Source organism: Mauremys mutica, chromosome 4 (assembly GCF_020497125.1).
Source record: "Mauremys mutica isolate MM-2020 ecotype Southern chromosome 4, ASM2049712v1, whole genome shotgun sequence".
NCBI classification, from domain to species: Eukaryota; Metazoa; Chordata; order Testudines; family Geoemydidae; genus Mauremys; species Mauremys mutica.
Window position 1 is genome coordinate 140,769,292 of NC_059075.1, and position 22,144 is coordinate 140,791,435.

At 50.4% G+C, this 22,144-nt stretch overlaps 1 protein-coding gene across 1 annotated transcript in view; it reads left to right on the forward strand.

The window, feature by feature from the left end:
• Window positions 1-22,144, forward strand: part of CR2 (complement C3d receptor 2) — a 153,101-nt gene that overhangs the window by 102,559 nt on the left and 28,398 nt on the right. Inside the window, exons 16-17 of the mRNA XM_045015883.1 lie at window positions 7,887-8,081; window positions 15,192-15,371. Coding sequence (XP_044871818.1) covers window positions 7,887-8,081; window positions 15,192-15,371 — 375 coding nt within the window. The remainder of the gene's footprint in view (window positions 1-7,886; window positions 8,082-15,191; window positions 15,372-22,144) is intronic.

A 22,144-nucleotide genomic window follows, 5' to 3' on the forward strand; every position in this document is an offset into this window, starting at 1 on the left:
ATCACTTCGGTTTTCTTTATGTTGATAAGGAGGCCGAAGTTATTGCATGCTGCTGCGAATTTATCCATGCTAGCTTGCATTTCCTGCTCTGATCCAGCATTCAGGGCACAGTCGTCAGCAAAAAGGAGGTCTCGTAACACAGTCTCCTTTATTTTGGTGACAGCTTGGAGTCTACGCAGGTTGAACAGTTTCCCATTAGTCCTGTATCTCAGGCTGATTCCCAAGGAATTGTTCTGAAAGGCGTCTGACAGCATGGCTGAGAACATTATGCTGAACAGGGTCGGTGCCAACACACATCCTTGCTTGACGCCGTTTGTGACGGGAAAGGCCTCTGAAGCTTCTCCGTCGTCCAGAACACGAGCCGTCATGCCGTCATGGAACTGACGTACCATCAGGATGAATCTTTCAGGGCACCCAAACTTCGACATGATGCGCCACAGACCTTCACGACTGACAGTGTCAAAAGCCTTGGTAAGATCCACGAAGATGGTGTACAGTTCACGATTCTGCTCTTGACACTTCTCTTGGAGCTGTCGGATTGCGAAGATCATGTCCACAGTGCCACGCTCTTTGCGGAAGCCGCACTGTGTCTCGGGTAGTAGACCCTGTTCCAGGTGGTCAATCAGGTGATTCAGCAACATTCGTGCAAGGATCTTACCTGCGCTAGAAAGCAGTGAGATTCCTCTATGATTATCGCAGACTCCAAATGGGCTCCATGGTTGCCATGCTATGGCGTCTACCAGGGAAAAGGGCGCAAAATGATTGTTTGCTGTTGCTTTCACGGAGGGAGGATTGACTGATGACATTTACCCAGAATCATCCGTGACACTGTTTTTGCCCCATCATGCATTGGGATCTCAACCCAGAATTCCAATGGGCGGGGCAGACTGCGGGAACTATGGGATAGCTACCCACAGTGCAACACTCCGGAAGTCGACGCTAGCCTCGGTACATGGACGCACACCTCTGAATTATTGTGCTTAGTGTGGCTGCGTGCATTCGACTTTATACAATCTGTTTCCAAATACCAGTTTCTGTAAAATCGGAATAATCCTGTAGTGTAGACATACCCTAGGTTACATTCAAAATAAAGGTTTTCTTACCACATACTCTCAGCAGTCTTACTGACCCAGCTTCTTAGGTGGGGACCCCTGCTTCAGCTTAGTGGCAACTTCCTTTGTCTCTTCTAGTGCAGTGAGTCAATGGACAGAGTGAGAGGAAGGAAGGGAGCCTTGGAGTGTTTGTCCCTTTTTTGTAGTGTCAGTCCTGCCCCCTTGGAAAACATTCCCAGCTGCCAAAAAGTCTATAGGGAAAGATCTTTCCTGCTGCTGTTCCTCGCTTTTTTGGAAGTTTTGTGGGTTTTTTTTTTATTTTTTATTCTAGCTTGATGACTGCTTGAATACTTATTTAAGAACAGCACACGTTCCTTTGAGACAAACCTGTTTGCCAACTTGTGCTGTGGTTTGCAACATGAGTTAAAATTATATAGGGAAACCTTTGAATTTCACATACAGTGTTGCCATACATCTTATCAGGACAGTATTGACTAGTAAACTATACATTTTCAGATGATACCTCACAAGGCATGCTTTGTACAAAGATTATTACAGCAGTTTGGAGAGGAGTACGTTCTCTTACAGTAGGATTTCTTTTGTTCCTAAGGAACCTCAAAACCTCCTCCTTATTGTCTGTAACCATGCCAGTTGTGACTCTTTCCCTGATGTCTTTAGCTCCCCATAGCATAAATTCTGAAATTTAAAAATTGTTATCTATACTTTTTCCCATGTGTATTATTGCTTTTTATTTGTAATTGCTGCCAGTTGAGGTCAATGGGTCTACCCACATGAATATGGTTATGCATATGAGTTTTCAGGATCTGGGCCTTAACATGTAAAATATGAATATTTGCACTTATACTAAATCTGCAAGGGGATCTTAACTCTCTTGAATCGGGATATAAGGCAACCAATGTCTGTGTGGGATTAAGAAGCATCATCCCACTTTACTTTTCCTCACTTCCCATGGGCTTCAGTGCTGACTCTTGTCATACAGGACAGATAATGGACTCCAAGACCACTGGCTTTGATCTGCCATGGTATTTGTTATGCAAGGGGGGATGCAAGTTAGCATATCCCCTTTTCCCATTAAGGTCATAAGAGGTAATGCTAATTAGTCTTCTTCTCTTCTAGGAAAACCATGTAAACCACTGGACCTAGAAAATGGCAGGGTTGATTTAACCGATCTCCTGTTTGGTGCAACAGCAAACTTCTCTTGTAATGAAGGGTGAGTGGCAAGTTGCTTCCTTTGACTAATTAACAGAATCTAGGCTGGTATAAAACTGCTGGTGAAGTCTGGCAAAATGAGACTAGACAGCCTGCTTAACTTCAAGAACATAAGTGAGTGGTGTGCTATACATCTTGGCCATGGGCTGGGCCCTTGTTAAGAATTATACCTGCGATTTTCAAAGGAGTTGAAGGAAGATAACCACCCAGCTACAGTTGTCATGCCGTGGGAGATGGGTACCAAACTCGCTCAGGTGCTTTTGCAGATCCCAGCCTCAGGGGATCATGCAGTAGGGGTTGGGTCATGAGATTGAGAGTCCCATCTCAGGGGTCATGTGGCACTTGCTGACCCCTGCCATCTCTTCCTTGTTACAGGGGTTTCTGTCTGGGTGCTGGCAGCTAGTGGCAGAATATTGTCCAAAAAAATGCTGCACCAGGTAGGAGCAGACCTCTTCCTGCTCTACAATAGCAAATATTTGTCTGTCCCACCCTTATAGATGTCCGTATTACCCAGGATAGCCTCAAGTACAGTTGTTGCTTTTGTCCATATGGGTTATGTTGCCAGGCCTTGGGGAATCAGAAATAGCTTGTGGCTTCATTGCACTGAGCAGATGTATGTTGGATTTTTGCGGTCTCAAAATTTTAAGGCCAGAAGGGACCACCAGGTCCTCCAGTCTGATCCCTTGTATACCACAGGCCACCAATACTTCCCAGGGACCCACATACTAAACTCAAACAAAATTAGTCTAAAATACTAAAACCCACAGGAGCTTAGACCATTATGTGCCATGGGCAGAGACTAGGAGGGCCTGAGGTGCACAAATTCCTCGGGCTCCTGTCATGGCAGGGAAATGTTTGAAATGAGATCTCTTGAGATAATCCTGGCAAGTGACCTGCACTCACATGCTACAGAGGAAGGCAAGAAAACCCCCAATGTCACTGCCAATCTGACCTGGAGGGAAATTTCTTAACGACTCCACATACTAGAACCAGAGCATGTGAGCAAGAACCAGCAAGCGACCAAGCACTGAGGTGAGAGTGCTTGATGCCACCTCAGTGTCCTGGCTTTCCCCATCCAGTGTCCCATCTTCAGCCATGGCTATCCCTGATGTTTCAAAGGAAGGAGATAAAAGAAACCAACTCAGAATACATTGGGTGGGGGAATCCCTGCCTGACTGCTGCAGAGGACTGGCTGAAATCCTGAAGCTTGAGCCTTTAGGAACATAACATACACACTGGAAACAAATCTCAGGGTTGCAGAGCCCTGCCATCACAAGCAACCCCATCATATAACTGCACCCATAAACTTGCCTGGCTCTCTCTCAAACTAAGTTAGTTGCCCCACAACTACTATTGGGTGACTGTTCCTGAGCCTGACCTTTCTGATGGTTAGAAACCTTCTGATTTCCAGCCTGGAGTTGTTCATGGCCAGTTTTTATCCTTTGTTCTGGTGGCAGCGTTGTGCTTAGTTTAAATAGCTCTTCACCCTCCCTGCTAATTGAATGGATTGTGTTGCGTGGGCACAGACATGACATGAATGCAGGTGTTGTGTAGGGTTTTGTTTTTCTGTATTACAACTTTAGGTGGCTTGTCCAAGCAGCAGAGATTGGACTCCCAAGGGATGTTTGGGGTGTGGGGAGATGTCAAGGCCCAGTCTCAATGTATCTGGGTGAAAGGAGGTGACTCCTTGGGGAGAGGCTGGCTCCCCGGCTCCACAGAGGTGGGAGTTAAATCCCTTGGCTTATCCTGTAGATTGGTCATTATCCTGCCTTCTGGATGAAGTAGGTTTGATCCACAGACATTTCTGAGCTCTTGTTGAAGGACTTTGTGATTTTCTCTGCAGTAGCACATAGGGGCCTCAGGCTTTGGAATTGTGCAGGCCTATGAGGTCTCTGGCTTTAAAGACCACTGGTGAGATCTTGGACAGTTAAGATGCTTGAATTTTGAATATGGAACAGGGAGATGGCAAGTGGGTGACAGCTCAGGGCAGCTGTCTTGTCTCCCATTGCTGCTGTCGGCAGGTTGTCTTAGTTTGTAAAATAGAATTACATACAATCAGCTGCTTGGCTGCCATCTCTCTCTCTCTCCCCCCTGCCTTTACAGGATATGGAAGTGAAAGAACTTGCAGAAATCAATGTAATCGAATGCTTAGTGTGTTCTGTAGTGAAGACCACATGTAAGCTTTGCCAGTATGTTGGCAACTTTGTGTGCTGGGTTTAGCTGGACCTTGAGCTAAATGGACTTGGAAATGCAGTGCTTCTGGCTGCCCAGCATGGGCAGCATTGGCAAAAGTAGGCGAAAAAGTAACAAGAGCTGCTTCAGCTGAGCCAGCCTGACACAACAGGGCAGAGAAGAGGTTTTTAGTTCTTCTGCAGAGAAAAGCAGAGTAATTCTGAGGTGCAGAATGCCAGTGGCTTAAACACTTCTTCCTACATGGTAGAAACCTATCATATGAGACAGCTTCCTACTCAGCAAGTCGAAACCCTTTTTCCATGTCAAAGCACTGTGAGCAGTGATCTGTAAAATAACTAGTTTTCTCGGTATTTGAAGAGTTCTGTAGCAGAGGTGGTAGGGCCTTCTTTCACCTATTGGCGATAGGAGTGCAAAAATGTCTAATTTAGAAGAGGGGTAATTTGTTTCCCTTTGCAGGGAATTAACAAGTATTCCCAAGAATCTGATAAGCATAGCCCAGAAGCAAGAACTCTCTCCTACTAACACTTCTGGGAGCTATATCCTCTGGTTTGTAGCTCTTTATTGCCTTTAACTACACAGGGCTTGGTCTTCACGTACAGCGGTGCAGCTGTACTGTTGTATTTAAAGCTGCTCCTATACTGATGGGAGAGTCTCTCCTGTCAGCATAGTTAATCCATCTCTTCAAGAGGCAGTAGCTATGTTGGCAGGAGTTCTCCTGTCAACATAGCGCTGTCTACGTGGAGGGGTGAGGCCAGTACAACTGTCACTCAGGGCTATGTATTTTTCACACCCTTGAGCCAGGTAGTTGTACCGATATAGATGCGTAGTGTAGACCTGGTCTTTTTGTATGTCTACAGTTGCAGAGTTTTTTGCGCGGTACGTTTCACTGGTGATAGGGAACTGGTGAAAGAAAAGCACTGGATTGTGAACTCAATTCCTCAGGCATCACAGAGTGTTTACACTAGCAGCAATTCATTATTGATGAGAGCAGTGCTGTAGGGCAGCTATCCCACAGTGCAGGTATCTCAATAGGTCTTCTGGGATGGGGGCATGAGTGGAAGGCATTCTGGGTCCCTGCTCAGTGCCCTATAATGCACTGCTTCATGTCTCAGCAGCCTCATTACTTCCTTGTTCCTTTCATGGCTTTTTTTTTTTTTTTTAAACCTCCTGCTCTCGGGATGCTTTCCCGCCACATCTACAATCAGCCACATCTACAAGCAGAGAAAAGGAGTTTCAAACTTCCCGGGGCTTATAGGGTAAGGGGCGAACGTCTGTTAACCTGATATCAGAGCAGCGGAGAAGCTGGCCAGAGTGATCACTTTTGGAACTGTGGGATATCCTCCGGAGGCCAAAAGGTGTTTACACAGGCAGAACAGGTCTTCACTTTCATAACCACACAAAAAGAACAGTGGTAAGAGCTGTATGCCTCTCATAAAGGTGGTTTTCTTTTTGTGGTGAAGCTTCTGAGTTTCACCGCAAAAAGTCATTAACAAGTATAGACGCTCCCATGGTTTTAGTTAAAAAAAAAAAAAAAAAAAGGGACATTTTGCCCTTTAAATGGCAAGTGTAGACATAGCCCTAGTGTTCCTTGGTCCTATGGTGTTAGATGTGTCCCTTTTTCAATGGTTTGTCTCCACCTACTGGCAGAAATAAACCATGTTCCATCTTTGACTAGCTCTTTGCTTCCATGAGTAACAAGCTTGAACCCTTTTTCTTTCTCTAGGTACAGATTAACTGGACCGAATTCTGTCCAATGTGTGGTTATGGACGGTGGAGTTGATTGGGATAAGGAGCTTCCACGTTGCGACGGTAAACTAATCTAATGGTTTTAAGAACGGTTCATGTGTGGAGATGATGCGGCATAGCGCGTGCTTCAGAGGAGTCTCTGTTCTTACTTTGCCATTTAATCCAAATGACAGTTTTGGATGGAGGAATGAAATCATACTGTGGCTCACCATGGTGTTAGAATGACTCTTACAGAATCAATTAAAAAAAAAAAGTCCCTTTTAGATTGTTCACCTGGCACTGTTTAATATGCATAATCCAACAGGCTTCATGGCTCCTTTTCACTATTGTATCTGTGTAATCCTGCTGTTCACTAAAGCCTTGTCTACACTTGCAAGTTAGAGCACATTAAATCAGCCCCGAGCACCCTTACCCCTAAGGTGTCCACACTGGCAAGGCACTTAAAGTGCCTGGACTCCGCAGCTGGAGCACCCCTGGTAATCCACCTCCACGAGAAGTGTAGGGTGCAGCAAGCTCTGGCTGAAATGCTAGGGTGTCAGTGTGGAGGATGTTGTATTACTGCGCTGTGATTGGCCTCCGGAAGCATCCCATAATCCCTTAAAATCAAGTGGCCACTCTCGTCATTGTTTTGAACTCTGGTGCAGGCAAGTGGATATCTGCTTTCAAAGCACTATGTCTGACAGCTGGCGTGCTTATCTGCTCCAGGAGACACAGCTAACCAGTACTGTGGAATGCTCCTGCTGCAGGGGTGTGGGTGTGGCAGGGGGCTGATGTCAGGGTTTCCCCTTGCCGCGGCCTGAACTTACAAGACAGCATGCTGACACTCTCTCTGCCCCCGAAAACACACACTCTCCCTGCACATACACACACACAACACACTCCCTGTCACACCCCACCCCTCCCACCTAGCCCCATTGAAAAGCACACTGCAGCCACTTGCACACTGGGATAGCTACCACAGTGCACTGCTCTCTGAGGCATTGCAAGAGCTGCTAATGTGGCCACAGTACTGCGCTTGCAGCTGACAGTGTGAACACATGGCAGCACCTTCCCTGCTGCTGTGTCTGAGGGCTGGTTTAACTCCTGGCAATCTACATCTGCAAGTATAGCCAAGACCTAGGTAAAAGGCATGATAATGACTTCAAGAAGTTTTTACCCTTCCCAAATCTGAGGCTCTTTGAGAGTGAATCATAATTAATTTGCCTCTACCTTAATTTGATCTCTGGGATGCTTTCTGGGCTTGGTCTGTCAGTCATGCTGCTGATGGTCCAGTCTGGAATCAGGTCCTGCTACAAGAAATGTCCTCCCTTAGGTTTCTGCTGGTGGAACAACGCTACCTCTAGAGATGGCGGGGAAGAGGTTCTGACTCCCTGAGGCTATTGTTGGGAAGGGGCACTCTCTGTTAAGTTCATCTTCCAGAGCTGCTGTTTTATGGAGCATCCTCCTTGAGCAATGGATGTATTGGGTTGGGTTAAGCCTAAAAGCAGAAAAACCTTCAGAATCTGAAAAGGATCTTGCTTAAAATGTGTTAGTGCAATGTTAAGTACACTTCCAAATGGCTAAATAGCTTTTTGGGGGGATCTGAGACAATTTTCTTAGTGAGGACTCCCTTCAGTTCATCTTCAGTGTAACCTTTAATTTTCACGTTGACGTTCTTTGCTTCAGCAATACCTTGTCTTCCACCTCCTCATATTGCCAATGGATCCCATACTGGTCAGAATGAACAAGAGTTTTCCTTTGGCTCAGCAGTAACTTACAAATGTGACCAGGGCTTCTCTCTTATTGGAGAGGCCTCCATTCATTGTACAACGAAAGATAATCTCAATGGAGAGTGGAGTGGGCCTGCCCCTGAATGCAAAGGTTAGTAGAGTCTGTTTTTATCCCCTTCTTATTCTACCTTCTCCTCCCAGGAACAACTATATTTTGATTGCTAAGTAAACCCATAAACCTGAGGACATTCAGTTAGTGCTTAGTCCCGCTAAATACGTATCATGAAAACTAGTTTCTGTTGGAAAAGTAAAGAATGATGGACACTTCATAAATCTTTCCTGGAAACAGTTTTGCCTCTAATACCTCCTGTATTTTTTGTCTCCCTTCAGTGTTCCAAGGTTGCAGTTAATTCTCATGTCACAAACAGTTGATTTTTAGGTGGAGAGAAACTCTTAAACTATGGTTTTCCTTATATGCCAGTACCCTCCTATTGCAGTGCTAAAGGGGGGAGAGAGAACCTTAGAAGCAGGATTGTTTGGAAACCATATTTTTCAGAGTTCTCTAGGAGGGCTCCTTGGCAGTGAAGGCTCAGGCTTCTGAGAGTTCATATCACAGCCATAAAGTTCCTAGGAGGTGGAAATAAAGGTCATTGTACAATCTTCATTTTGGTAATGGCAATGCTGATGCACACTATTGCATTTAGCTAACAATGCATTTATATACTTGGTATTCAAGCAGCTGCAACAACTTGGTTTTATTCTTGCTGAGTGATGGAGGCTTTTTCAGAGGCATTAGGCAGGTTGGTCACTTCTCTGCCTTTGGCGGAGTTAATATTAAAGTAGCGAAGTTCAGTTTCAGAATGTCACTGTATGTAGATATTGTAGCTTGACCCAAATTCCCTCATGGCTTAACTCGTGCAGTTTACTGGACTGGGGGACTTGATAGCCATACAGTTGGGTGCTGTGCTGTATGTAGACTAACATCTTCTTAAAGGGAAAGATTGAAAGTTGTGTAACTTTTTATTCTTCTTCGAGTGATTGCTCCTATGCATTCCATGTAGGTGTGCGCACCATGCATGCACGGCTCTTCGGAACATTTTTACCCTAGCAACTCCGGCGGGCCGGCTGGGCGCCCCCTGGAGTGGCGCCACCATGGCGCCGGATATATACCCCAGCAGGCCCGTCCGCTCCTCAGTTCCTTCTTACCGCCCGTGACGGCCAGTTGGAACAGTGGAGTGCTCCTTTACCTCCACAGCCCTACCGTTTCTCTATTTCCTACGTGTACATAGTTGGTTAAGTTAGTTTAGTTGTTAGATTAGTTGAATAAGTTTAGTTAGATATAGTATAGTAAGGGAATTAGGGGGGTTTAGCCCCTCTTCTTCCACAACCGGTGCAGGCTCATGCCCAAGGCACCGGGGTTTAAGCCCTGTGCGGCTTGCCAGCGGCACATGCCTGTCGGGGACCCGCACGACTCCTGCCTGCGCTGCCTCAGGGAGACCCATCATCCAGATAAGTGTCCCATCTGCACGGTGTTTAAGCCGAGAACTAGAAAGGAGCGGGACACTCACCTAAAGCAGCTCCTTATGGAGGTGACACTTCAACCTCCCGCGCCGACCCCAGCGGCACCGAAGTCGTCATCGGCGTGCAACGCACCTGCGGCCCCGAGCTGCTCCGGTACCGAGACTGCTCGAGCTCCGCAACCGGCACCAGCGTCCCGGCACCATTCCCTCTCTCCAGCGAGGAAACGGAACACGGCGCAGACGGCCTCTAAGCCGCATGCTCCGGGACCGCTTGCCCAGCCACCACCGGCGCCTCCGGTACCGGCTGCGGCGGTGCACAAACCATGCACGGTACCGTCGACTCCGGCGCCGCAAGAGCCGTTGAGTCCGGTACCACCTTGCTCCCCGGTGCCAACCGCGGTTGAGCTACAACTCCCGTCCACGCCCGAGACCTTCTCAACGGCGAGAGAGCTCATCGAGCTCACAGAGGCACCGAGCCTCCGGCCCCCGGCACCGCCGGTGCGGGCCGTTCAGTCAGCAGGCAAGCCGGCGATGATGCGGCCGCCTCCCCCGACGGACGAGATAGACGGTCCCGGTCCCGCAGACGGTCACCGCTACGCCTATCCAGGTCCCGGCACCGTTCACCATCGCGGTACTGCTCCCCATCTCGGCACCAGTCGCAGTCCCGGTACCGCTCAACATCGCGGTACCGGTCACACTCCCGGAGACACTCCCGGTCCCGGTCACCCGACCGTCGGTACCAAGGGAGGTCCGGATCCCGGTACCGTTCCCGGCACCACGACTCCCGAAGCCGCTCCCGACGCCGTCGGTCGAGGTCACAGTCGAGCTCCCGGCACCGGTCGAGCTCCCGGCACCGAAACAGTCGCTGGTCCCGCTCTCCATCCCGGCACCGCGATGACCGGCACCGATCCTCGGCACGGCCCAGGGACATACTGCCAGCATCCACGGGGCAATCTTTCAGCGCCTCTGCCCCGCCTTGGCCTTCTCGTCATCCCTCAGTCGCCTCTCAGGTGGGCAGCGGAAGAGATCTCCGGGCCGACCCCCAAGGCCAGGACCACGGACCGCAGCAGTGGGGTTTCTGGGTCCCCTGGGCCTACCACGAGCCTCAAGGACTCCCCTTTCCCCCGAGGCACGTGGGCGCCGTACATCGGGTGCCGGAAGCCACGGTGAGCAGACCTCCCCCATCACCACCGGGTGAGGCCCTGTCGCCACCTGGTCCCGCAGAGCAACCAGGGTCCGAGGCGGCTTCACACCCCCTGGAAGAACCAGCTCCAGAAGCGGTGGTCCAGGGTCTGTCCTCATCCTCGCCGGATGAGGCGGTGGCGGGGGCTTCTACAGCAGACCCCCCTTCTATTGACTTGCGGGCCCACCAAGACCTTCTTCGCCAGGTGGCAAAGGCTATCGACCTCCCCGTGGCGGAGGTCCCAGAGGATGACGACCCGGTGACCAACGTCATTGGAGCTGAGGCCCCGCTGTGGGTGGCCCTGCCCTTCATCCGCACCATACAGCGGAATGCCACTGGCGTCCGTCCCTCCCACCGCGCGTGGCGTGGAGCGCAAGTACTCGGTCCCGCCCACCGGATATGAGTACCTCTATACGCACCCGACTCCAGACTCCCTCGTGGTACAGTCCGTAAATGACCAGGAGAGGCATGGGCAGCCCGCTCCGGCACCAAAATCCAAAGACGCACGGCGCATGGACCTGTTGGGCCGGAAGGTCTATTCGGCGGGTGGCCTCCAGCTCCGGATTGCCAACCAGATGGCTCTTCTCGCTCGTTACACCTTTGACATCTTGGCGTCCTGGCGAAATTTTGGGAGCTGATCCCAACAGCCTCACGTCAGGAGTTCTCGGCCCTCCTGGAAGAAGGCAGAAAAGCCTCTCGGTCCTCCATCCAGGCCGCTCTGGACTCGGCGGACTCAGGAGCCAGAACCATGGCCTCAGGTGTGACCATGAGGCGTATCTCCTGGCTGCAGTCCTCCACATTGCCGCCTGAGGTGCAGTACACCCTACAAGACCTCCCGTTCGACACTCAGGGTCTCTTCTCGGAGAAAACGGACTCCAGGATTCAGACCCTCAAAGATGGTCGGATTGCCATTCGCACCTTGGGGATGCACACACCGGCTACCCAGAGGAGGTCATTCCGGCAGCAGCATTACCGGCCATTTACTCAGGCCAGGTCATGGCCATATAATAGTTGGCGTGCTAACTTGAACCGCCGTAGACCATCGGGCAACAGGCGCAACCAGACCCAGGCACCTTCCAAGGCCCCTCAAGGGCCCAAACAGGCCTTTTGATGGGACGCCCGAGGATGGCCCATCAGTCTCTTTCTCGGATCCTACCCCATTATTTTGCAACCGCCTTTCCCGCTTCCTTCCGGCGTGGTCCCAAATAACATCGGACAACTGGGTACTTCGTACTATCCAGTATGGTTACCGCCTTCAGTTTGTTTCGCCCCCTCCTTCCCACCCACCTTCCCCGTCCCTCTTCAGGGACCCCTCTCACGAGCAATTCCTCCTACAAGACTCTGTTGAGCTTGGGTGCCATAGAGGAGGTGCCGCACAACATGTGGGGCAGGGGATTTTATTCCCGATATTTTCTCATCCCCAAGGCGAAAGGAGGTCTCCGACCCATACTAGACCTCCGGGAGCTCAACAAGTACCTGCTCAAGCTCAAGTTTCGCATGGTCACCCTGGGGACTATCATTCCCTCCCTGGATCCGGGAGACTGGTTTGCCGCCCTCGATATGAAGGACGCGTACTTCCATGTCGCGATTTACCCTCCCCATCGACGCTACCTGCGCTTCGTGGTCAACACCGCGCACTACCAGTTTGCGGTGCTACCCTTCGGCCTGTCCACCGCGCCAAGGGTCTTTACCAAGTGCATGGCAGTGGTGGCCGCAGCCCTTCGCCGTCGTCGCATACACGTCTACCCGTATCTCGATGACTGGCTGGTTCGCGGGACATCCCGACAGCTGGTAATGGACCAGATGACAGAAATACTATCCCTATTTCGGCTCCTGGGCCTTCTCATCAATGCCGAGAAGTCCACTTTAGCTCCATCGCAACGAGTGGAGTTCATCGGAGCGGTCCTCGACTCCAGTTTGGCCAGGGCCTGCCTCCCTCGATCTCGGCACCAGACAATGGTCTCCATCATCCGGGACCTACACACCTTTCCCACGACAACAGTTCGGTCCTGCCTACGCCTCCTGGGCCACATGGCGTCCTGCACATTCGTGACCACGCACGCCAGGCTGCGCCTTCGCCCATTTCAATCTTGGCTAGCGTCGGTGTACCGCCCGCATCGCGACCCCATAGACATGGTGGTCACGGTCATGAAGCCAACCCTCGATTCGCTCAGCTGGTGGCTGGACCCAGAGGTCGTGTGTGCAGGAGTCCCGTTCCGCCCTCCTCGCCCATCCGTCACCCTGACCACGGATGCCTCGGTATTGGGATGGGGGGCTCACCTGGGCGACCTTCACACCCAGGGTCTCTGGTCGCCCCAAGAGCTCTCCCTCCACATCAACGGCCGGGAGCTGCGAGCGATGCGCTTGGCGTGTCTCGCCTTCCGCGCCTGTCTGCAAGGCTGCTGCGAGGCGGTGTTCACGGACAACACGACGGCGATGTTCTACGTGAACAAGCAGGGCGGAGCCCGCTCCTCCCTGCTCTGCAAGGAAGCGATGCTCCTGTGGGACTTCTGCGTGACCCACTCGATTCGCCTGGAAGTGTCCTTTCTTCCAGGAGTGCAGAACACGCTGGCCGACCATCTCAGCAGGTCATTCCTCTCCCACGAGTGGTCTCTTCGTCCGGATGTGGTGCACACAATTTTCCGGAGGTGGGGGTTTCCCCAGATAGACCTGTTTGCCTCCAAGGAGAACAGGAAGTGCCACCTGTTTTGTTTGTACCAGGGTCGCTCCCCAGGCTCCCTGTCAGACGCATTCCTCTGCTCCTGGACAGATCACCTCCTCTACGCCTTCCCTCCGTTCCCGCTCATACACCGGGTGCTACTCAAGCTTTGGAGGGACAGGGCCCACCTAATACTCGTCGCTCCGGCCTGGCCGAGGCAGCACTGGTACACCCTGCTGCTCGAGCTCTCAGTTCGGGATCCCATTCCCCTTCCGTTGTGGCCGGACCTCATCACACAGGACTTTGGCAGACTCTGCCACCCGGACCTGCAGTCCCTCCATCTCACAGCTTGGTACCTACGTGGCTGACCCAGGCGGAGAGAGGCTGTTCCGCGGCGGTACAGCGAGTCCTGCTTGAAAGCAGAAAGCCTTCCACTCGCTCCACCTACCTCGCGAAATGGAAGCGTTTCGTGCTCTGGTGCGATCACAGAGGCCTTAATCCCTTCCTGGTCCCTATCCCTACAATCCTGGACTACCTCTGGTACCTTAAAGAGCAAGGACTCGCGGTCTCCTCCTTGAAGGTGCACCTGGCAGCCGTGTCCGCCTTTCGTCCATCCATGGGAGATCGGTCCATCTTCTCCAACCAGATGCTTTCCCGCTTCCTTAAAGGCCTGGACCGCTTGTACCCGCCGGTGCGGCGTCCTACCCCGACCTGGGATTTAAATCTCGTTCTGGCCAAATTTATGGGGCCGCCCTTCGAGCCCCTGGCCACGTGCTCTCTACTCTATCTCTCCTGGAAGACAGCCTTCCTCGTCGCAATTACATCGGCAAGACGAGTTTCTGAGCTCCGTGCCCTAACGGTTAGTCCACCATACACCGTCTTCCACAGAGACAAGGTGCAGCTTCGACCACACCCGGCCGTCCTCCCTAAGGTGCTGTCGGCCTTTCACCTCAATCAGGAGATCGTCCTTCCGGTCTTCTTCCCGAAGCCGCACGCCTCACCTCGGGAGCAACAGCTTCACACCCTGGACGTCCGCAGGGCCCTCGCTTTTTATATCGAGCGGACGAAGCCCTTCCGGCGTTCGACCCAGCTGTTTGTAGCGGTTGCCGATCGCATGAAAGGTGAGCCGGTCTCCTCGCAGCGGATTTCCTCCTGGGTGACGGCATGTATCCGGACATGCTACGAGCTTGCTCGCGTGCCACCATGCCGCCTCACCGCTCACTCGACGAGAGCGCAAGCCTCGTCGGCCGCCTTCCTGGCCCATGTCCCCATCCAGGACATCTGTAGAGCGGCCACCTGGTCTTCTGTACACACCTTCGCTTCCCACTACGCGTTGGTGCAGCAATCTAGAGACGATGCAGCCTTCAGCTCCGCAGTCTTACACTCTGCCACGTCTCACTCCGACCCCACCGCCTAGGTAAGGCTTGGGAATCACCTACATGGAATGCATAGGAGCAATCACTCGAAGAAGAAAAGAGGGTTACTCACCGTAGTAACTGTTGTTCTTCGAGATGTGTTGCTCCTATCCATTCCAGACCCGCCCTCCTTCCCCACTGTCGGAGTAGCCGGCAAGAAGGAACTGAGGAGCGGACGGGCCGGCTGGGGGTATATATCCAGCGCCATAGCGGCGCCACTCCAGGGGACGCTCAGCCAGCCCGCCGGAGTTGCTAGGGTAAAAATGTTCTGAAGAGCCGTGCACGCGCGGCGCGCACACCTACATGGAATGGATAGGAGCAACACATCTCGAAGAACAACAGTTACTACGGTGAGTAACCGTCTTTTTTTAAAATACATTTTGATATTTGCTGAAGTAAAGTACAAGGGCTTTTTCTTTGTTCCCCCACCCCACTAAATGCTTCTTCTGCACAATGTTCTTATGCTGGTACTTCTAATTTTCAGTGGTCAGGTGTCCAGAGCCAGAAGTCAAAAATGGAAAAAAGCAATCTGGGTTTGGACCTGACTATTCATATGGAAACACCGTAATATTTGAATGTGATTCTGGCTACATTCTGACTGGTAGCAGTTCAGTTAAATGTGAAGCTAACAATTCATGGGTTCCATCTTTGCCCACCTGTCTCCGTAAGTATAAGCAGTTGTGTTGAATCTTTTATATGCTAATGTTTAGGAAGCTTATTGCTTTTGAGTAGCCTTGTTACAATGTTTGAGTGTACGTGTCCCTTTTTTGTCATAAGCATAACACATACCACACCTACAACTTCCCCTCCAGGAAGAACAACAGATACTTCTGGTGAGTTGGAAGAACTTATGACTTTCCCAAAGTACATTTCATCTCTAAGTTCTGGAATTTTGTCATTCACAATCGCTACTAGAAGCGGTGCCGGGCTGGGTGGGGACCGGAGCCGCCGCGGCTTCCCTGGGCTCTCCCCGTCATACGGGGCCTGGCCCCCGCCCCCATCCAGCCCCTCAGCCCGGGCTGCGTCGGACTCGGCCCGCGGGGCAGGAGGGGATGGAGGGGTCTGAGCCGCGTGGCAGCGGCAGGTCCCCGCTGCCCTAGCCCGGTCTCTGGGGCAGGCCCCGCACCTCCTCGAGCCTTCTGCCTGGGAGTGAGTATATCGGGAAGTATTTCACTGACTTGTCCTTATGCCGGTCATAGAGTGTCCATGCATCGCATGAGGAAACATGAAAGTCAGTTGTCTCCGAGAGAGCTTTCCACCAGCTCCTTTCACTTGCTGCCAACCCCATACATGTTTCATGTACTCTCAGGGTGGATTTATCATGATTTAAATCACTAGTCTGGAAGACTCTCTATTTAATCATGGATTTCTACATAAAAGTGCATTCTTATTGGTTGTTATTACCCTAATACATATTCTTCACAACTCAGAGATAGATGCAGATTTCATTTTTAGAAGGTACAGGCTATAAATTTTTAAAGTGACTTATTTTGAAAACTTTTCAGATTAGATTTATAGCTCTATCAGAAAATGAATGATTGTTTATATAATTTACTAAAGGTAATTGAAGCAGATGTTTTTGAAGCCATTGGGAGGTGAACTATCTACAGTTTAACAGGTTAATCATTAATATTTGGAGGATTTTCTTGCTCACCTGTATTAGGAGGAGAACATCACCAGACAAACATTTAAATTGTTTTATTGTAAAACAACATTATGTAGTCTGGATTTTTTTTCTTCAACATAATATTTTAACAAAACAAGCATATGAACTTTTGAATTTAAACATTCAAGTTTTTTAAAACCAGGTTTGTTTTTGTTAAAATTGTTTTAACTAAAATAGTTAAAATGAAATGTTTATAAAAAAATTAAATTGACTATGTCAGCCAGGTCAACATGGGAAACTTAAAATATTGGCTTCTGCGGCTAACTCAGTCGTCTTCACCTTAATTTTCATGTTTGTTCATAATCTGGAAAAGAAAAACAAGCTTTCCTGCTTTTTCAGATCCCAAACAATTTCTCAATTTGGAATGAGTTAGTCCAAAGGAAGAAAATATTATTTCTACACCGGAAGAAGAAGCTAGTGCTATTAAAAGTGAGATTATCACTCCAACAGTCTCTGAATCCAAGTGCTTAAGTGACTTTACCAGTTCATTGGTGTGACTTTCATTAAAACATCATCAGCAAACAACATTTATTGCATGGTTCGCCCTTAGCTCTGAAGTTTATTATAGTTGGTATTGTGGAAGGATGATTGCTGGATGTCTGTCATAGCCAACTCCTCTTCTTCAGTGGTTAAGGTTTGACTCTGGTACTGAGTATTGAGAATATCTGCAAGAAAACAAGCTGGAGATAGTGCCTGTCCCATTCAGGTTTTTTTAATGCTTGTAATTTAACTGTCATTGCATATATTTCTTTTTAAGATCTCACTCAGTTCCTTCCAAATTTCAATAGTGTCAGCAATAAAACAGCTGTTTTCCTGCATTTTGTTTCAAGGCTACAGAAATAGGCGTCAGGGTACTCGGCATGTGTTCAACATTTCTCTTAAGCCCAATGTTGAGAACTTTGTTCTGTGACAGTGCCATCCTTTCTCCCTCCCTCCCCCCCCCCCCGCACTATTTTCTTCACGAACTGCCATCAGAACTGGCCAGTTCTTGATATAGTGCTCAGAACAGTTCACTGCTGAGTTCTGTCGCACATCTTGTGGGAGAGTTAGCATGGTTCCTCCCACTTTGTTCAGAGCAGCTGCTGCAAAGTGGTTACAGAAGTATTTTGCAATTTCAACATTAGCCTTTATTTCTGGAACAATGTAGTATTTGGCTAAGAGGTGCATCAAATGAGCACTGCAACCCTATGTTAGCTTGGGACTCTTCTACATGTCGTCTCATCTTGGATACGTTTGCAACATTGTCGGTGACCATGCTGCATACTAGACATTTGCATTTTTTTTCCAGTTTTGTTATAGCTTTTATTGCTGCTACTTGTAAGTGTTCTGCTGTGTGTACATTTCCTGATGTATCAGTTGTTTCTGTAAGGAAGACGTTCCCTTCTGTTGTCACACAAGCGCGTACAACAGGATCATTGTGGACATTGCTCCACCCATCAAGACTCTGGTTAACAATTTTAACCTCTGTTAATTTCTGTTTCATACACTTTGTCCAGCAATTTGTCTGCGACATCTGCTTTGTTGGGTGGACTGTATCCTGGTCTTAATGACTGAACCATGTTAATGAAGTGTGGGTTCTCAATCACACAAAGGAGAGTTTGTTGCATAAACAAACGGGGCAATTTTTTTCATCAATTGCCTCTTTGTAATCTGGTTCTTATCACAAACATACCTATGGTTGTTTCTGGATGATGAAGGTTTTATTATTATTATTATTATTTTATTATTATTGCTACAGGTGATATACTGTGGCTATGTGACATACATGATGTGACTGAAACACTATCATCAGTAGATAACTCTGAGATCACCATCATTTTCTATAGTTTCAAAGGTGGATAGTCTTCAGAATCCTGTATGTTGAGGATTGATTCTCCTAAACAAAATAGGTCAATGCAGTTATTTAATTATTATTACTATGCTGCTCACTTAATATTCCTCATTGTATTCACTGACACTCAGTACTACTTTAAAGATGAAATTTTAAAAGGAAGATTTGCCTATTTCAGCTATTTATTTATCACAACTGCATCTAAAATGATAGTACCATAGAGTACCAACTATATTTTTCTGCTCAAACGTGAGAATTAGAGAATAGTCCAGAAGGAAGACAGGCAGTCCTTAAGAAAGAAGTATGAAATAAAAAAAAGTTTACCAGCCTGAAGATCCTGCGTGTTCAGACATGTTCCTTTCATCATCTTCAACGCAGCTTCCTCCTGAGAAGGAACGCTTCTCATGATGTTTCATTTGGGCGACGCAGGCCTTGCATTTCTTTGTTGCACTGTTTGCATTTTGCCTGTATACCTGTCTTACCCACAAGTAGAGGAACTTCATTAAAATATTCCCAAACTGGGTCTCTCTTACAGCCTGTTGCCATTAAAGGTTTTTCCCTACTAGTGAGAGAATAGTATGGTAGATCTCAAATCAAGGAAGGCTACACTCAGAACTCGACTTCTGGAATATGCTGCTCAAACAGTTTCACTTTTTTGTTTCTACTCCCTGCCCCTCGCTTCTCACATTTATCTCCAGACTTACTTGTCCAGATCTATTCCGCCCCAACGATCTTCTATTAATTGAACTTTTTTTAAACTTTGCACGTCTAGAGAGAGGTAAGGAATTGACTCTGTGTACACAAATTTGCAGAAGGATGATAGAGTTGAGGTCTGTTTCTCACCTTTCTATGTATTTATTTAAAAACATTTATGTTGTTAATAAGCATGTTATCTCTGGAGACACAAATCCACAGTTTGAGAACTGCAAAACTAAGCATCTCTGATGGTATCTTCTAGACTGAGCACTGAGTCCCATTGAGTAGATAGAAAGATTAACTGAAATAATTTATATAGAACCTCCTAGAACTCCATAAGGTTGGGTCCCTAATCCATGAACTATTGCAGCTCTTTTTTACAAAACTTTTCTTAAACATTACATGAATATATTGTCATACTATAGAATTAGAATTTATAAACCCTATTCCATGATGAGATATCTTTGAGCTATAATGATCTTAATTAAAACTATCTTTAACAAGGTATTTTTTCCTCAAAAAGCATGTTATCCAAAAAAGTCAATTTAAATAAAAATCTGTTTCTTCTTCGAGTGATTGCTCCTATGCATTCCAGTTAGGTGTGTGCGCGCCGTGCGTGCACGGCTCTTCGGAACATTTTTACCCTAGCAACTCCGGCGGGCCGGCTGGGCGCCCCCTGGAGTGGCGCCGCTATGGCGCTGGATATATACCCCAGCCGGCCCGTCCGCTCCTCAGTTCCTTCTTACCGCCCGTGACGGCCAGTTGGAACAGTGGAGTGCTCTCGGTCCTCCACAAACCTAGCGTTCGCTAAATCTGTCTGTATATAGTTGTTTCAGTAGTTACTGTTAGATAGTGATTTAGTTAGTTTGTATAGTTTAGGTATAGGGAATAAGGAGGGTTTACCCCCCTTTTTCCGAACAACCGGTGCGGGCTCATGCCCAAGGCACCGGGCTTTAAGCCCTGCGCGTCTTGCCAGCGGCACATGCCTGTCGGGGATCCGCATGACTCCTGCCTGCGCTGCCTCGGAGAGACTCACCGAACGGATAAGTGCCCTATCTGTGCAGCCTTTAAGCCCAGGACACGAAAGGAGCAGGACAGTCGCCTAAAACAGCTCCTCATGGAGGCAACGCTCCAGCCCCCGGCACCGACTGCGCCGGCGCTGAAGTCTTCATCGGCGCGCAGCGCACCGGCAGCCCCGAGCCGCTCCGGCACCGAGGCTCCTCGTCCTCCGCAAGTGGCACCGACGACCCGGCACTGCTCCCTCTCACCACCCAGGAGGCGTAAGCCGGCGAAAACAGCTGCAAAGACCCATGCTGAGGGTCCTATCTCCCAGCCACCTCCACCGCTTCCAGTACCGGCTGTGGCCGTGCACAGGCCGTGCACCGTGCCGTTGACTCTGGCGCCACAAGGGCCGTCGAGTCCGGTACCACCCTGCTCCCCGGCACCGACCGCGGTTGAGCTGCAGCTGCCATCCACGCCCGAGACTTTCTCGACGGCGAGGGAGCTCATCGAGCTCACAGAGGCACCGAGCCTCCGGCCCCCGGCACCGCCGGTGCGGGCTGTCGTGTCAGCGGGTAAGCCGGCTATGATGCGGCCCCCTGCACTGGACGGACGAAGTAGACGGCGCTCCAGGTCCCGGTCTCACTCCCGGTCCCGACGCCGGTCACAGTCGCACCGCTCGAGATCCCGGCACCACTCACCATCGCGGTACCAGTTGCGCTCCCGGAGACACTCCCGGTCCCGATCGCCTTCCCGTCGGCACCGACGAAGGTCCGATTCCCGGAGCCGCTCCCGGCACCGCCGGTCGAGATCCCGGTCGAGCTCCCGGCACCGGTCGAGCTCCCGGCACCGTGGCGGTCGATGGTCTCGTTCGCCATCTCGGCACCGCGACGACCGGCACCGATCCTTGGCACTGTCCGGAGACAAATGGCTGACCTCGACGGTGCAGTCCATCAGCGCCTCTGCACCCCCGTGGCCATCTCAACACTCGTCGGTCGCTTCGGCGACTGGCAGCGATGCTCATCTTCCGGCTGCCCTGCAAGGTCAAGCCCAGGGTGCGCAGCAGTGGGGCTTCTGGGTCCCCTGGGCCCAATACGAAACTCAAGGGATGTCTTTCCCTCCGAGGGCCCCCACCTCCGAACACAGGGTACCGGAGGCCACGATAAGCAGACCGCCCCCTTCTCCACCAGGTTCGGCTCAGTTGCCACCTGATCCCCAGAGACATCCTCGGCCCGAGTCAGCCGCCCACGCCTTAGAAGAACCACCCACGGAGGCAGTGGTTCAAGGCCTATCCTCGTCGTCTTCACCGGACGAGGCGGTGGCCGGGGCTGCTACAACAGACCCTCCACCAATTGACTTGCGGGCCCATCAGGACCTTCTTCGCCGGGTGGCGAAGGCTATCGACCTCCCCATGGCGGAGGTCACGGAAGACGAAGACCCGGTGACAAATGTGATTGGAGTGGAGGCTCCAGTGCGGGTGGCCTTGCCGTTCATCCGCACCATTCAGAAAAACGCCACTACCATCTGGCAGTCACTGGCGTCCGTTCCTCCCACCGCCCGCGGGGTCGAAAGGAAGTACTCCGTCCCCCCCACGGGATATGAGTACTTGTATACTCATCCTGCCCCAGACTTGTTGGTTGTCCAGTCGGTCAACAACAGGGAGAGGCATGGCCAGCCCGCCCCAGCATCAAAGTCCAGGGAGGCGAGGCGTATGGATTTGTTGGGCCACAAGGTCTACTCTGCAGGCGGTCTCCAGCTCCAGATCACCAACCAGATGGCCCTCCTCGCCAGGTACACCTTTGACATCATGGTGTCCCTGGCGAAATTCGCAGAGCTGGTACCAACAGCCTCCCGCCAGGAGTTCTCAGCGCTGTTGGAAGAAGGGAAAAAGTCTTCCAGGTCCTCCATCCAGGCCGCTCTCGACTCGGCGGACTCGGGTGCAAGAACCCTGGCCTCAGGAGTGACCATGAGGCGCATCTCGTGGTTACAATCCTCCACACTGCCGCCCGAGGTGCAGTACACCCTGCAGGACCTGCCCTTCGATACCCAGGGTCTGTTTTCTGAAAAGACTGATTCCAGAATCCAGACCCTGAAGAACGGTCGCATAGCCATCCGCACTCTGGGGATGCATACACCCGCAACCCAGCGCAGGTCATTCAGGCAGCAACTCTATCGGTTTAATCAGCCCAGGTCCCGTCCCTATAACAGCCGACGGCCAGGCCTGAATCGCCGTAGACCATCGGGC